This window comes from Bombina bombina, chromosome 7 (genome assembly GCF_027579735.1).
Source record: "Bombina bombina isolate aBomBom1 chromosome 7, aBomBom1.pri, whole genome shotgun sequence".
Taxonomy (NCBI): domain Eukaryota; kingdom Metazoa; phylum Chordata; class Amphibia; order Anura; family Bombinatoridae; genus Bombina; species Bombina bombina.
In genome coordinates, this window is record NC_069505.1 from 35,994,525 (window position 1) to 36,012,552 (window position 18,028).

The 18,028-nt window shown below is 39.2% G+C and overlaps 1 protein-coding gene across 1 annotated transcript in view; it reads right to left on the minus strand.

The window, feature by feature from the left end:
• Positions 1 to 18,028, minus strand: part of LOC128665815 (choline kinase alpha) — a 49,225-nt gene that overhangs the window by 19,191 nt on the left and 12,006 nt on the right. The window contains exons 3-5 of the mRNA XM_053720033.1: positions 16,977 to 17,030; positions 14,734 to 14,847; positions 13,025 to 13,158 (exon numbers count right to left, since the gene is read on the minus strand). Coding sequence (XP_053576008.1) covers positions 13,025 to 13,158; positions 14,734 to 14,847; positions 16,977 to 17,030 — 302 coding nt within the window. The remainder of the gene's footprint in view (positions 1 to 13,024; positions 13,159 to 14,733; positions 14,848 to 16,976; positions 17,031 to 18,028) is intronic.

Consider the following 18,028-nt stretch of genomic DNA (forward strand, 5'->3'; position numbering starts at 1 on the left):
TAGTTCTATGCAACTACCCCTAGGCAGCTGCTTACTAAACCTTACCTGAGCTACATATTATAGTTCTATATAACTGCCCCTAGGCAGCTGCTTACTAAACCTTACCTGAGCTACATATTATAGTTCTATGCAACTACCCACCCCTAGGCAGCTGCTTACTAAACCTTACCTGAACTACATATTCTAGTTCTATGTCACTACCCGTAGGCAACTGTTTACTAAACCTTACCCGAGATATTATAGTTCTATTTAACTACCCCCCCCCCCCCCCCCTGGAAGCTGCTTACTAAAGAACTTTCAGAACTTTTTCCACCTTTAATGTGACCTATAAACTGTACAACTCAATTGAAAAACAAACAAATCTTTTAGGTGGAGGGAAGTAAAAATAAAATATGGTTGCAAATACTTTGTTGAAGCATCTTTTGATTTGATTACAGCACTCAGTCTTTTTGGGTATGAGTCTATCAGCATGGAACACCTTGACGTGGCAAGATTTGCCCACTCTTCTTTGCAAAAACACTCTAAATCTGTCAGATTGAGAGGGCATCTCCTGTGCACAGCCCTCTTCAGATCTCCCCACAGATTTTCGATCGGATTCAGGTCTGGGCTCTGGCTGGGTTATTCAAAAACTTTAATCTTCTTCTGGTGAAGCCATTCCTTTGTTGATTTGGATGTATGCTTTGGGTCGTTGTCATGCTGAAAGATGAAGTTCCTCTTCATGTTCAGCTTTCTTGCAGAAGTCTGAAGGTTGTGCCAATATTGACTGGTATTTGGAACCGTTCATAATTCCCTCTAGCTTAACTAAGACCCCAGTTCCAGCTGAAGAAAAACAGCCCCAAAGCATGATGCTGCCACCACCATGCTTCACTGTGGGTATGGTGTTCTTTTGGTGATGTGCAGTGTTTTTGCGCCAAACATATCTTTTGGAATTATGGCCAAAACGCTCAACCTTGGTTTCATCAGACCATAACACCTTTTCTCACATGCTTTTGGGGGACTTCAGATGTGTTTTAGCAAAATTTAGCCGGGCTTGGATTTTTTTGTAAGAAAAGGCTTTCGTCTTGCCACTCTACCCCATATCCCAGACATATGAAGAATACGGGAGATTGTTGTCACATGTACCACACAGCCAGTACTTGCCAGATATTCCTGCAGCTTCTTTAATGTTTCTGTAGGCCTCTTGGCAGCCCAATTTTCTTCTCGTCTTTAATTTTGGAGGGACATCCAGTTCTTGGTAATGTCACTGTTGCACCATATTTTCTTCACTTGATGACTGTCTTCACTGTGTTCCATGGTATATCTAATGCCTTGGAAATTCTTTTGTACCGTTCTCCTGACTGATACCTTTTAACAATGAGATCCCTCTGATGCTTTAGATGCTCTCTGCAGACCATGGCTTTTGCTGTATGATGCGACTAACAAAATGTCAGGAAAGACCGACTAGAACAGCTGAACTTTATTTGGGATTAATCAGAGGCACTTTAAAATGATGACAGGTGTGTACCGACTCCTATTTAACATGATTTTGAATGTGATTGCTTAAAGTGAAAGTAAATCCTAGCGTTTTACAAACGCTAGGATTTACTATTGAAACAAAGGGCACTTTCATTCGTGAGGTATAAGGAACTTCATGTAGAAAGCTCCTTTATTTTATTCAACCGATTGCCGCTCTTAGCTCCTACAGCAGCACATGGCTAAAAAAAAAAAAAATTGGCTAAGAGGTGACGTTTTCACCTCTTAGCCAATAGCCGTGCGGTAAATTCGGCTCCCATGGGCGCCAAGCCGGATTTACCGCATCGCTAATTGGCTATGTCACCTCTTGAGCAAAATTTTTTTTTAGCGTGGGCTGCTGTAGGAGCTAAGAGCGGCGATCGATTAAATAAAATAATGGAGCTTTCTACATTAAGTATCTTATACTTCATGAATGAAAGTGCCCTTTGTTTCAATAGTAAATCCTAGCGTTTGTACAACGCTAGGATTTACTTTCACTTTAATTCTAAAAACAGCTACATCCCCACTTATGCAACCACATTTTAGTTTTTTGTTTACTTCCCTGCACCTAAAATATTTCAGTTTGTTTTGCAATTGAGTTGTACAGTTTATAGGTCACATTAAAGGTGGAAAAAGTTCTGAAATTATTTATCTGACTTTTTTTACATCAGAAACCTGACATTTTAACAGGGGTGTGTAGACTTTTTATATCTTGTATTAAAGGTCTATATAAGTACTCCCCAGGCAGATGCTCGCTAAACCTTACCTGAGATATATTATAGTTCTATATAACTACACCACAGGCTGATGCTCACTAAACCTTACCTGAGATATATTATAGTTCTATATAACTACACCCCAAGCTGATGCTCACTAAACCTTACCTGAGATATATTATAGTTCTATATAACTACACCCCAGGCTGATGCTCACTAAACCTTACCTGAGATATATTATAGTTCTATATAACTACACCCCAGGCTGATCCTCACTAAACCTTACCTGAGATATATTATAGTTCTATATAACTACACCCCAGGCTGATGCTTACTAAACCTTACCCGAGATATATTATAGTTCTATATAACTACACCCCAGGCTGATGCTCACTTAACCTTACCTGAGATATATTATAGTTCTATATAACTACACCCCACGCTGATCCTCACTAAACCTTACCCGAGATATATTATAGTTCTATATAACTACACCCCAGGCTGATCCTCACTAAACCTTACCCGAGATATATTATAGTTCTATATAACTACACCCCAGGCTGATGCTCACTAAACCTTACCTGAGATATATTATAGTTCTATATAACTACACCCCAGGCTGATGCTTACTAAACCTTACCTGAGATATATTATAGTTCTATATAACTACACCCCAGGCTGATCCTCACTAAACCTTACCTGAGATATATTATAGTTCTATATAACTACACCCCAAGCTGATGCTCACTAAACCTTACCTGAGATATATTATAGTTCTATATAACTACACCCCAGGCTGATGCTTACTAAACCTTACCTGAGATATATTATAGTTCTATATAACTACACCCCAGGCTGATCCTCACTAAACCTTACCTGAGATATATTATAGTTCTATATAACTACACCCCAGGCTGATCCTCACTAAACCTTACCTGAGATATATTATAGTTCTATATAACTACACCCCAGGCTGATGCTCACTAAACCTTACCTGAGATATATTATAGTTCTATATAACTACACCCCAGGCTGATGCTCACTAAACCTTACCTGAGATATATTATAGTTCTATATAACTACACCCCAGGCTGATGCTCACTAAACCTTACCTGAGATATATTATAGTTCTATATGACTACACCCCAGGCTGATGCTCACTAAACCTTACCTGAGATATATTATAGTTCTATATAACTACACCCCAGGCTGATGCTCACTAAACCTTACCTGAGATATATTATAGTTCTATATAACTACACCCCAGGCTGATGCTCACTAAACCTTACCTGAGATATATTATAGTTCTATATAACTACACCCCAGGCTGATGCTCACTAAACCTTACCTGAGATATATTATAGTTCTATATAACTACACCCCAGGCTGATGCTCACTAAACCTTACCTGAGATATATTATAGTTCTATATAACTACACCCCAGGCTGATGCTCACTAAACCTTACCTGAGATATATTATAGTTCTATATAACTACACCCCAGGCTGATGCTGACTAAACCTTACCTGAGATATATTATAGTTCTATATAACTACACCCCAGGCTGATGCTCACTAAACCTTACCTGAGATATATTATAGTTCTATATAACTACACCCCAGGCTGATGCTGACTAAACCTTACCTGAGATATATTATAGTTCTATATAACTACACCCCAAGCTGATGCTCACTAAACCTTACCTGAGATATATTATAGTTCTATATAACTACACCCCAGGCTGATGCTGACTAAACCTTACCTGAGATATATTATAGTTCTATATAACTACACCCCAGGCTGATGCTCAGTAAACCTTACCTGAGATATATTATAGTTCTATATAACTACACCCAGGCTGATGCTCACTAAACCTTACCTGAGATATATTATAGTTCTATATAACTACACCCCAGGCTGATGCTCACTAAACCTTACCTGAGATATATTATAGTTCTATATAACTACACCCCAGGCTGATGCTCACTAAACCTTACCTGAGATATATTATAGTTCTATATAACTACACCCAGGCTGATGCTCACTAAACCTTACCTGAGATATATTATAGTTCTATATAACTACACCCCAGGCTGATGCTCACTAAACCTTACCTGAGATATATTAGAGTTCTATATAACTACACCCCAAGCTGATGCTCACTAAACCTTACCTGAGATATATTATAGTTCTATATAACTACACCCCAAGCTGATGCTCACTAAACCTTACCTGAGATATATTATAGTTCTATATAACTACACCCCAAGCTGATGCTCACTAAACCTTACCTGAGATATATTATAGTTCTATATAACTACACCCCAAGCTGATGCTCACTAAACCTTACCTGAGATATATTATAGTTCTATATAACTACACCCCAGGCTGATGCTCACTAAACCTTACCTGAGATATATTATAGTTCTATATAACTACACCCCAGGCTGATGCTCACTAAACCTTACCTGAGATATATTATAGTTCTATATAACTACACCCCAGGCTGATGCTGACTAAACCTTACCTGAGATATATTATAGTTCTATATAACTACACCCCAGGCTGATCAGGGATAGGCACGAGCCAAGGCTGTGGCGGACATTTTCTAAAGTAAAGACCTTTAGTGAAGGACACCAAGGTACATTTACAATTAAAACTATTATTTTATTGTGCTGAATTTTATTATACTGATGCAGATACCACTGATCCTATAACCAGCCCTTGTCTGGCTATACACATGTGCCAGTGTCACTTCTGTGTCTTTGTATAGAGCTGGGTGTTATTATACAGATGCAGAAGATACACATCCAGTATTTCACCCAGGGTTTATTTATTCCATAACTTATCACCCAATATTGCTAGCAGTCTCTTGACAAGCCACTAATTTTATTCTCACTAAATATTTTCCCTTTCCTATTATTTAATCAGAAAGAAAAGATATTCAAAGGTTATGATTCACAACCTTACTATATCTTTTCTTTCTATTTAAATACTACTTATAATAAACCTCAGGTGCTGGTTAAAGTGCTTTACCTTTGCATATAAAGCTCCAGGGACACAGTGGCAGCTTGCTTCTTGAATCTTCCCTCTCTCTCTGTCTCACTCAGAGTCATTTTCTGGTACTAAGCGGCATCATTTGTGAGTGGCCACAACCCTGCAAAACGTGGTGCCACGTGTGATAAGGAGGAGTCAGGACCAGTATTCAACTGTCTTACTCCTCCCTCCCCACAGCAAAATGGGCAGCGTACACTGCAAGGGCCAGTCACGGACACCAGTGTCCGTGTACGGACACCTTGCCTATCCCTGAGGCTGATGCTCACTAAACCTTACCTGAGATATATTATAGTTCTATATAACTACACCCCAAGCTGATCCTCACTAAACCTTACCCAAGATATATTATAGTTCTATATAACTACACCCCAGGCTGATGCTTACTAAACCTTACCTGAGATATATTATAGTTCTATATGCTCCCCAGGCTGATGCTCAGTAAACCTTACCTGAGATATATTATAGTTCTATATAACTACACCCCAGGCTGATCCTCACTAAACCTTACCTGAGATATATTATAGTTCTATATAACTACACCCCAGGCTGATACTCACTAAACCTTACCTGAGATATATTATAGTTCTATATGCTCCCCAGGCTGATGCTCAGTAAACCTTACCTGAGATATATTATAGTTCTATATAACTACACCCCAGGCTGATACTCACTAAACCTTACCTGAGATAAATTATAGTTCTATATGCTCCCCAGGCTGATGCTCAGTAAACCTTACCTGAGATATATTATAGTTCTATATAACTACACCCCAGGCTGATCCTCACTAAACCTTACCTGTGATATATTATAGTTCTATATAACTACACCCCAAGCTGATCCTCACTAAACCTTACCTGAGATATATTATAGTTCTATACAACTACACCCCAGGCTGATGCTCACTAAACCTTACCTGAGATATATTATAGTTCTATATAACTACACCCCAGGCTGATGCTCACTAAACCTTGCCTGAGATATATTATAGTTCTATATAACTACACCCCAGGCTGATGCTCACTAAACCTTACCTGAGATATATTATAGTTCTATATAATTACACCCCAAGCTGATGCTCACTAAACCTTACCTGAGATATATTATAGTTCTATATAACTACACCCCAAGCTGATGCTCACTAAACCTTACCCAAGATATATTATAATTCTATATAACTACACCCCAGGCTGATGCTCACTAAACCTTACCCAAGATATATTATAGTTCTATATAACTACACCCCAAGCTGATGCTCACTAAACCTTACCTGAGATATATTATAGTTCTATATATCTACACCCCAAGCTGATGCTCACTAAACCTTACCTGAGATATATTATAGTTCTATATAACTACACCCCAGGCTGATTCTCACTAAACCTTACCTGAGATATATTATAGTTCTATATAACTACACCCCAGGCTGATGCTCACTAAACCTTACCTGAGATATATTATAGTTCTATATAACTACACCCCAGGCTGATGCTTACTAAACCTTACCTGAGATATATTATAGTTCTATATGCTCCCCAGGCTGATGCTCAGTAAACCTTACCTGAGATATATTATAGTTCTATATAACTACACCCCAGGCTGATCCTCACTAAACCTTACCTGAGATATATTATAGTTCTATATAACTACACCCCAGGCTGATACTCACTAAACCTTACCTGAGATATATTATAGTTCTATATGCTCCCCAGGCTGATGCTCAGTAAACCTTACCTGAGATATATTATAGTTCTATATAACTACACCCCAGGCTGATACTCACTAAACCTTACCTGAGATAAATTATAGTTCTATATGCTCCCCAGGCTGATGCTCAGTAAACCTTACCTGAGATATATTATAGTTCTATATAACTACACCCCAGGCTGATCCTCACTAAACCTTACCTGTGATATATTATAGTTCTATATAACTACACCCCAAGCTGATCCTCACTAAACCTTACCTGAGATATATTATAGTTCTATACAACTACACCCCAGGCTGATGCTCACTAAACCTTACCTGAGATATATTATAGTTCTATATAACTACACCCCAGGCTGATGCTCACTAAACCTTGCCTGAGATATATTATAGTTCTATATAACTACACCCCAGGCTGATGCTCACTAAACCTTACCTGAGATATATTATAGTTCTATATAACTACACCCCAGGCTGATGCTTACTAAACCTTACCTGAGATATATTATAGTTCTATATGCCCCCCAGGCTGATGCTCACTAAACCTTACCTGAGATATATTATAGTTCTATATAACTACACCCCAAGCTGATGCTCACTAAACCTTACCTGAGATATATTATAGTTCTATATAACTACACCCCAAGCTGATGCTCACTAAACCTTACCCAAGATATATTATAGTTCTATATAACTACACCCCAAGCTGATGCTCACTAAACCTTACCTGTGATATATTATAGTTCTATATATCCCCCAGGCTGATGCTCACTAAACCTTACCCGAGATATACAATAGTTCTATATACCCACAGGCAGCAACTTATTAAAACCTTACCTGAGATATATTATAGTTCTATATAACTACACCCCAAGCTGATGCTCACTAAACCTTACCCGAGATATATTATAGTTCTATATAACTACACCCCAAGCTGATGCTCACTAAACCTTACCTGTGATATATTATAGTTCTATATACCCCCCAGGCTGATGCTCACTAAACCTTACCCGAGATATACAATAGTTCTATATACCCACAGGCAGCAACTTATTAAAACCTTACCTGAGATATATTATAGTTCTATATAACTACACCCCAGGCTGATCCTCACTAAACCTTACCTGAGATATATTATAGTTCTATATAACTACACCTCAGGCTGATGCTCACTAAACCTTACCTGAGATATATTATAGTTCTATATAACTACACCTCAGGCTGATGCTCACTAAACCTTACCTGAGATATATTATAGTTCTATATAACTACACCCCAGGCTGATGCTCACTAAACCTTACCCGAGATATATTATAGTTCTATATAACTACACCCCAGGCTGATGCTCACTAAACCTTACCTGAGATATATTATAGTTCTATATAACTACACCCCAGGCTGATGCTCACTAAACCTTACCTGAGATATATTATAGTTCTATATAACTACACCCCAGGCTGATCCTCACTAAACCTTACCTGAGATATATTATAGTTCTATATAACTACACCCCAGGCTGAACCTCACTAAACCTTACCTGAGATATATTATAGTTCTATATAACTACACCCCAGGCTGATGCTTACTAAACCTTACCTGAGATATATTATAGTTCTATATAACTACACCCCAGGCTGATGCTCACTAAACCTTACCTGAGATATATTATAGTTCTATATAACTACACCCCAAGCTGATGCTCACTAAACCTTACCTGAGATATATTATAGTTCTATATAACTACACCCCAGGCTGATGCTCACTAAACCTTACCTGAGATATATTATAGTTCTATATAACTACACCCCAAGCTGATGCTCACTAAACCTTACCTGAGATATATTATAGTTCTATATAACTACACCCCAAGCTGATGCTCACTAAACCTTACCCAAGATATATTATAATTCTATATAACTACACCCCAGGCTGATGCTCACTAAACCTTACCCAAGATATATTATAGTTCTATATAACTACACCCCAAGCTGATGCTCACTAAACCTTACCTGAGATATATTATAGTTCTATATAACTACACCCCAAGCTGATGCTCACTAAACCTTACCTGAGATATATTATAGTTCTATATAACTACACCCCAGGCTGATGCTCACTAAACCTTACCTGAGATATATTATAGTTCTATATAACTACACCCCAGGCTGATGCTCACTAAACCTTACCTGAGATATATTATAGTTCTATATAACTACACCCCAGGCTGATCCTCACTAAACCTTACCTGAGATATATTATAGTTCTATATAACTACACCCCAGGCTGATCCTCACTAAACCTTACCTGAGATATATTATAGTTCTATATAACTACACCCCAAGCTGATGCTCACTAAACCTTACCCGAGATATATTATAGTTCTATATAACTACACCCAGGCTGATCCTCACTAAACCTTACCTGAGATATATTATAGTTCTACATAACTACACCCCAGGCTGATCCTCACTAAACCTTACCTGAGATATATTATAGTTCTATATAACTACACCCCAGGCAGCTGCTCGCTAAACCTTACCTGAGATATATTATAGTTCTATATAACTACACCCCAAGCTGATGCTCACTAAACCTTACCCGAGATATATTATAGTTCTATATAACTATACCCAGGCTGATCCTCACTAAACCTTACCTGAGATATATTATAGTTCTACATAACTACACCCCAGGCAGCTGCTCGCTAAACCTTACCTGAGATATATTATAGTTCTATATAACTACACCCCAGGCTGATGCTCACTAAACCTTACCTGAGATATATTATAGTTCTATATAACTACACCCCAGGCTGATGCTCACTAAACCTTACCTGAGATATATTATAGTTCTATATAACTACACCCCAGGCTGATCCTCACTAAACCTTACCTGAGATATATTATAGTTCTATATGCTCCCCAGGCTGATGCTCAGTAAACCTTACCTGAGATATATTATAGTTCTATATAACTACACCCCAGGCTGATACTCACTAAACCTTACCTGAGATAAATTATAGTTCTATATGCTCCCCAGGCTGATGCTCAGTAAACCTTACCTGAGATATATTATAGTTCTATATAACTACACCCCAGGCTGATCCTCACTAAACCTTACCTGAGATATATTATAGTTCTATATAACTACACCCCAGGCTGATCCTCACTAAACCTTACCTGAGATATATTATAGTTCTATATAACTACACCCCAGGCTGATGCTCACTAAACCTTGCCTGAGATATATTATAGTTCTATATAACTACACCCCAGGCTGATCCTCACTAAACCTTACCTGAGATATATTATAGTTCTATATAACTACACCCCAGGCTGATGCTCACTAAACCTTACCTGAGATATATTATAGTTCTATATAACTACACCCCAGGCTGATGCTCACTAAACCTTACCTGAGATATATTATAGTTCTATATGCCCCCCCAGGCTGATGCTCACTAAACCTTACCTGAGATATATTATAGTTCTATATAACTACACCCCAAGCTGATGCTCACTAAACCTTACCTGAGATATATTATAGTTCTATATAACTACACCCCAAGCTGATGCTCACTAAACCTTACCCAAGATATATTATAGTTCTATATAACTACACCCCAAGCTGATGCTCACTAAACCTTACCTGTGATATATTATAGTTCTATATACCCCCCAGGCTGATGCTCACTAAACCTTACCCGAGATATACAATAGTTCTATATACCCACAGGCAGCAACTTATTAAAACCTTACCTGAGATATATTATAGTTCTATATAACTACACCCCAAGCTGATGCTCACTAAACCTTACCCGAGATATATTATAGTTCTATATAACTACACCCCAAGCTGATGCTCACTAAACCTTACCTGTGATATATTATAGTTCTATATACCCCCCAGGCTGATGCTCACTAAACCTTACCCGAGATATACAATAGTTCTATATACCCACAGGCAGCAACTTATTAAAACCTTACCTGAGATATATTATAGTTCTATATAACTACACCCCAGGCTGATCCTCACTAAACCTTACCTGAGATATATTATAGTTCTATATAACTACACCTCAGGCTGATGCTCACTAAACCTTACCTGAGATATATTATAGTTCTATATAACTACACCCCAGGCTGATGCTCACTAAACCTTACCTGAGATATATTATAGTTCTATATAACTACACCTCAGGCTGATGCTCACTAAACCTTACCTGAGATATATTATAGTTCTATATAACTACACCCCAAGCTGATGCTCACTAAACCTTACCCAAGATATATTATAATTCTATATAACTACACCCCAAGCTGATGCTCACTAAACCTTACCCAAGATATATTATAATTCTATATAACTACACCCCAGGCTGATGCTCACTAAACCTTACCCAAGATATATTATAGTTCTATATAACTACACCCCAAGCTGATGCTCACTAAACCTTACCTGAGATATATTATAGTTCTATATAACTACACCCCAGGCTGATGCTCACTAAACCTTACCTGAGATATATTATAGTTCTATATAACTACACCCCAGGCTGATCCTCACTAAACCTTACCTGAGATATATTATAGTTCTATATAACTACACCCCAGGCTGATCCTCACTAAACCTTACCCGAGATATATTATAGTTCTATATAACTACACCCCAAGCTGATGCTCACTAAACCTTACCCGAGATATATTATAGTTCTATATAACTACACCCAGGCTGATCCTCACTAAACCTTACCTGAGATATATTATAGTTCTACATAACTACACCCCAGGCTGATCCTCACTAAACCTTACCTGAGATATATTATAGTTCTATATAACTACACCCCAGGCTGATGCTTACTAAACCTTACCTGAGATATATTATAGTTCTATATAACTACACCCCAAGCTGATGCTCACTAAACCTTACCCGAGATATATTATAGTTCTATATAACTACACCCAGGCTGATCCTCACTAAACCTTACCTGAGATATATTATAGTTCTACATAACTACACCCCAGGCAGCTGCTCGCTAAACCTTACCTGAGATATATTATAGTTCTATATAACTACACCCCAGGCTGATCCTCACTAAACCTTACCTGAGATATATTATAGTTCTATATAACTACACCCCAGGCTGATCCTCACTAAACCTTACCTGAGATATATTATAGTTCTACATAACTACACCCCAGGCTGATGCTCACTAAACCTTACCTGAGATATATTATAGTTCTATATAACTACACCCCAGGCTGATGCTTACTAAACCTTACCTGAGATATATTATAGTTCTATACAACTACACCCCAGGCTGATGCTCACTAAACCTTACCTGAGATATATTATAGTTCTATATAACTACACCCCAGGCTGATGCTTACTAAACCTTACCTGAGATATATTATAGTTCTATATAACTACACCCCACGCTGATCCTCACTAAACCTTACCTGAGATATATTATAGTTCTATATAACTACACCCCAAGCTGATGCTCACTAAACCTTACCTGAGATATATTATAGTTCTATATAACTACACCCCAGGCTGATGCTCACTAAACCTTACCTGAGATATATTATAGTTCTATATAACTACACCCCAGGCTGATGCTCACTAAACCTTACCTGAGATATATTATAGTTCTATATAACTACACCCCAAGCTGATGCTCACTAAACCTTACCTGAGATATATTATAGTTCTATATAACTACACCCCAAGCTGATGCTCACTAAACCTTACCCGAGATATATTATAGTTCTATATGCCCCCCAGGCAGCTGCTCACTAAACCTTACCTGAGATATATTATAGTTCTATATGCCCCCCAGGCAGCTGCTCACTAAACCTTACCTGAGATATATTATAGTTCTATATGCCCCCCAGGCAGCTGCTCGCTAAACCTTACCTGAGCTACATATTATAGTTCTATAGCTCTATGTAACTACCACCCCTGCAGGCAGCTGCAGATAAAACCTCACAAACATCTGTAACAGAGAGCTGCTAGAGCCGCAACTACAAATATGAGGAAGAGGGAGCTACATACTTCTCCATGGTGCCAAAGAGCCATTTGGGTTCCTTATTGAATGGCATGACCATGCCATGGAAGCGCGCCATCTTCTCAGCTATCTCAGCAGACATGTCTGGCAAACTCAGCTCCTCTGTCTCCAGCTTACGGCTCTGAGGAACAGGAAAGATTAATTTGCTTTCCTATAAAAGCCACAAGCATTCCAGATAAGGTCACTTATAAAGGGTTACTCAGTGATTTAGGTCTCTTGTACACATCTGGTGTAATGAGGTCACTTCTGTGTACAACAAACCTAACTCACTGAGTAACACTTTATATATGGTGTAATGAGGCCACTTCTGTGTACAAGAGACCTAACTCACTGAGTAACACTTTATATCTGGTGTAATGAGGTGACTTCTGTGTACAAGAGACCTAACTCACCGAGTAACCCTTTATATCTGGTGCAATGAGGTCACTTCTTTGTACAAGAGACCTAACTCACTGAGTAACCCTTTACATCTGGTGTAATGAGGTCACTTCTGTATGAGAGACCTAACTCACTGAGTAACCCTTTATATCTGGTGCAATGAGGTCACTTCTGTGTACAAGAGACCTAACTCACTGAGTAACACTTTATATATGGTGTAATGAGGCCACTTCTGTGTACAAGAGACCTAACTCACTGAGTAACACTTTATATCTGGTGTAATGAGGCGACTTCTGTGTACAAGAGACCTAACTCACCGAGTAACCCTTTATATCTGGTGCAATGAGGTCACTTCTGTGTACAAGAGACCTAACTCACTGAGTAACCCTTTACATCTGGTGTAATGAGGTCACTTCTGTATGAGAGACCTAACTCACTGAGTAACCCTTTATATCTGGTGCAATGAGGTCACTTCTGTGTACAAGAGACCTAACTCACTGAGTAACCCTTTACATCTGGTGTAATGAGGTCACTTCTGTATGAGAGACCTAACTCACTGAGTAACCCTTTATATCTGGTGCAATGAGGTCACTTCTGTGTACAAGAGACCCAACTCACTGAGTAACCTTTTATATCTGGTGCAATGAGGTCACTTCTATGTACAAGAGACCTAACTCACCGAGTAACCTTTTATATCTGGTGCAATGAGGTCACTTCTGTGTACAAGAGACCTAACTCACTGAGTAACTATTTCTGGTATAATGAGGTCACTTCTGTGTATGAGAGACTACTACACTGATGGACCAATGACGACATCTTCTCTGGCATTGAGAACCAACCAAAAAATACAGAATTAAAATTAAGTTTTTTTTAAATTTTATTGCTAATTGTATGTGGGTCAGTTAAACCGGAGTACAGTGCAGTGTGGCTACAGCAGCTGACAGATCTGGGTACAGAGTTCATTTACTCCGGAATGATAATGAGCATCACCCTGGCACATAACCCTGCCTGTTAATATGACTGAGGTTTGAGAAAAGGGAGGGTTTTAAATTATATCTGGCTTTAAATGCAATAAGGTCAGCAACTGGGCCCCAGGGCCAGCATACCTACCAGATATATGTCAGTTATATGTCACTGTTATTACTTCCCATTTACCCTGCACAGAAATAACTTGCCCGTTTTTTCTATTACTGTTGGCAGCTATACCAGGGCTGGGTGCCAACCCTGTGAATAAGTAGCCGTTACATAATCAGACATTCTGCCCATTCCTACAGCTCAAGCCATTTCCACCCACACTCCAGCTCAGGGCAGCACTTACCGGAACAAATTGCTCTAGACGACCTTGTGGGAAGATCCCGTACAGCTTGGGACCGAGCGATCTCTCAGCAAGAATGGCAAACATGACACCCTCCATAACCATTGCTTCTGCGCCCTGCAGAAAACCGTTCCCAAAGGAGAGACATTAGTTCTCAGTGGCAGCTGCCTCAGAAAAGATTAACTATTAAAATGATCAGCATGTAGTGTAGGAAAAGCAGCCAGCAATAAAGCACTAAGTTACAAGGTGCACAGGGGGACCCTAAATATCAGACCCCCACCGCAATTACACAGGGAGATGCCAGTCTGTGGGCATGTACTAAATTACTGGCACAGTATCAGCCAATAAGAGAAGTGCCAATGTGTCACACCTAGATAAGTCTGGCAACCTGAGACAGTATAGGGTAAAATAAAATCCATTAATAGGGCAGCTCATGTTAGTCTTGCATTAGTTTGCTGGGATTTCCATCTCAGTCACTAGATGAGATACAGAGCTGACCTCGGACAGCCAATACACCAGGAGCAGGGCAAGCGCTGAATGGGCATCTGGGTGAGATAGGAGCGGGTCTTGTGGGCAGATCAAGTGGATGGGACAATGTAGGGCAGAAAGCGAATGAATTAGAGCAGCACATTACAGCCCGTGAGCCAATGAGGAACAGCATACGCACGTATCCATAATTCATCCAGCCGTGTCCTACTCATGTCCAGAGCAGGATTTTAGGGGTTTTACTTTTAACCATTTGTTGGGATTAAACGCAGGTTTGAATGGCTAATACATTAGCACATTCTTATCCCTTTACCTATAAAACTGCAGGTCAGCATATGAGGAAGACGTTGGGGTAGCAGATCATATAGTGCCCCCTTAAAGGTACATGAAACCCAAATTTTCTCTTTCATGATTCAGAAAGCCTGTGATTGTAAACAACGTTCCAATATACTTCTATTTAATTTTCTTCCTTCTCTTATCCTTTGCTGAAAGGTTTATCTAGAGAAGCTCAGGAACATCAAAGAACCTAGGTTCTAGCTGCTGATTGGTGGCAGCATATATACACACACACACACACATTGGCTCACCCATGTGTTCAGTTAAAAACCAGTCGTGAATTGCTGCTCCTTCAACAAATGATACCAAAAGAATGAAGCAAATTTGATAATGGAAGTAAACTGGAAAGTTGTTTAAAATTGTATGTTCTATCTAAATCATGAAAGAACATTTTGGGGTTTTATGTCCCTTTAAAGGGACAGTCAACCATAGAATTGTTATTGTTTTAAAAGATAGATATAATCCCTTTATTACCCATTTCCCAGTTTTGCACAACCAACACTGTTATATTAATGTACTTTTTACCTTTGTGATTACCTTGTATCTAGGAACCTTCTTCCAGCCCCCTGATCACATGACTGACTGTTTATTATTTATTGTCTTAAATTTAGCATTGTTTTGTGCTAGATCTTAAATAACCCCCTGTGCCTGAACACAGTGTTATCTATATGGCCCACATTTACTTTCTGTCTCTTTGTGTTGAAAAGAGATTTAAAAAGCATGTGATAAGAGGCAGCCCTCAAAGGCTTAGAAATTAGCATATGAGCCTACCTATGTTTAGTTTAAACTAAAAATACCAAGAGAAAAAAGCAAATTTGATGATAAAAGTAAATTGGAAAGTCAATTGAAATTAAAAGTCCTATCTGAATAATGAAAGTTTAATTTATACTAGACTGTCCCTTTAAGCTCCTCACATGGCTCATAAGACCGCCTGTACGCTGCCTGCACTATGCTGATCTTGTGCCATCACAAATAAGCGAATGTGCACATAGGAGAGAACACAAGAGCCCCTGCTTACTCACACCTGACAGTAGCCGTGTGCACGTGTTCCTATAAACACTAACATTAATTACCTGTATATAGCACATTTTAATTACAACTATGGCAAACATTCTGGTTGAGATGTCCCTTTATTGCAGCCAGCGGAACCAATTGTCACAACGGTGTGAGCTGTGGCTTATGCATCTCTGCACTTGCGCCCTAAGCAGGCATCAGCACGTCCCCCACAACACAAGAGCAGCAAGCTAAATAGTCCGTAATCTCAGCCTTTGTTACGCGCAAAACTGCATCCTGGCCACAACCCACACGCCCGGAGCACTAACATCAGCTGCAGAAATCTACAAGATTAGAAATACTGTGGGAAGAAAACAAATGAATAATTTACTAAGCGCTGGGGCATTAATGGTCGATCAAATGAAACTTACCTGAAAGAAACTCTCTCTCTGCGTCTCCTGTGTGTCTCCTTTGTTACACGACATCTATTGAGAGCAAAGAGGCTTTATTAAACGGGTTTGTATCCTGATACAGCTTAACGAGCAGCAGTAATTAGCAGTGTATAACAAATAAACCAAACTCACATTCAGTTAATCTAATATTCTGTATATTATGTTGTACTAAACACATTATTGGCTAAGGCAGACAAGCCAGAGAACGTTTACAGACATGTTTTTACAAATAGTGGAAGTTTTACACAGATCTGTATGCATGGGACAAACACACCTGGGAATGCAGTGTCACGTGTTATTATATTACATGGGCGTGGCTACATACTAGTTGCCTGGGACACTGTGCCACATGGTATTATATACTACGGCGTGGCTACATACAAGTTGCCTGGGACACACTGTGCCACATGGTATTATATACTACGGCGTGGTTACATACAAGTTGCCTGGGACACACTGTGCCACGTGGTATTACATACTAGGGCGTGACTAAATACAAGTTACCTGGCATACACGTCACATTGGATTTTACACTTTGGGCACCCCTAAATACAAGTTTTCTGGGATACACAAAAACACATGGGATTATACAAATTGCCTGGTATACACAATGACAGGTGGGACTATATGTTTGGGGTGTGGCTAAATACAAAATGCCTAGGATACACAATGGCAGGAGGGACTATATGCTTGGGGTGTGGCTAAATACAAATTGCCTAGGATACACAATGGCAGGAGGGACTATATGCTTGGGGTGTGGCTAAATACAAATTGCCTAGGATACACAATGGCAGGAGGGACTATATGCTTGGGGTGTGGCTAAATACATATTGCCTAGGCTACACAATGGCAGGAGGGACTATATGCTTGGGGTGTGGCTAAATACAAATTGCCTAGGCTACACAATGGCAGGAGGGTCTATATGCTTGGGGTGTGGCTAAATACAAATTGCCTAGGCTACACAATGGCAGGAGGGACTATATGCTTGGGGCGTGGAAAAATACAAATTGCCTGGTATACACAATGGCAGG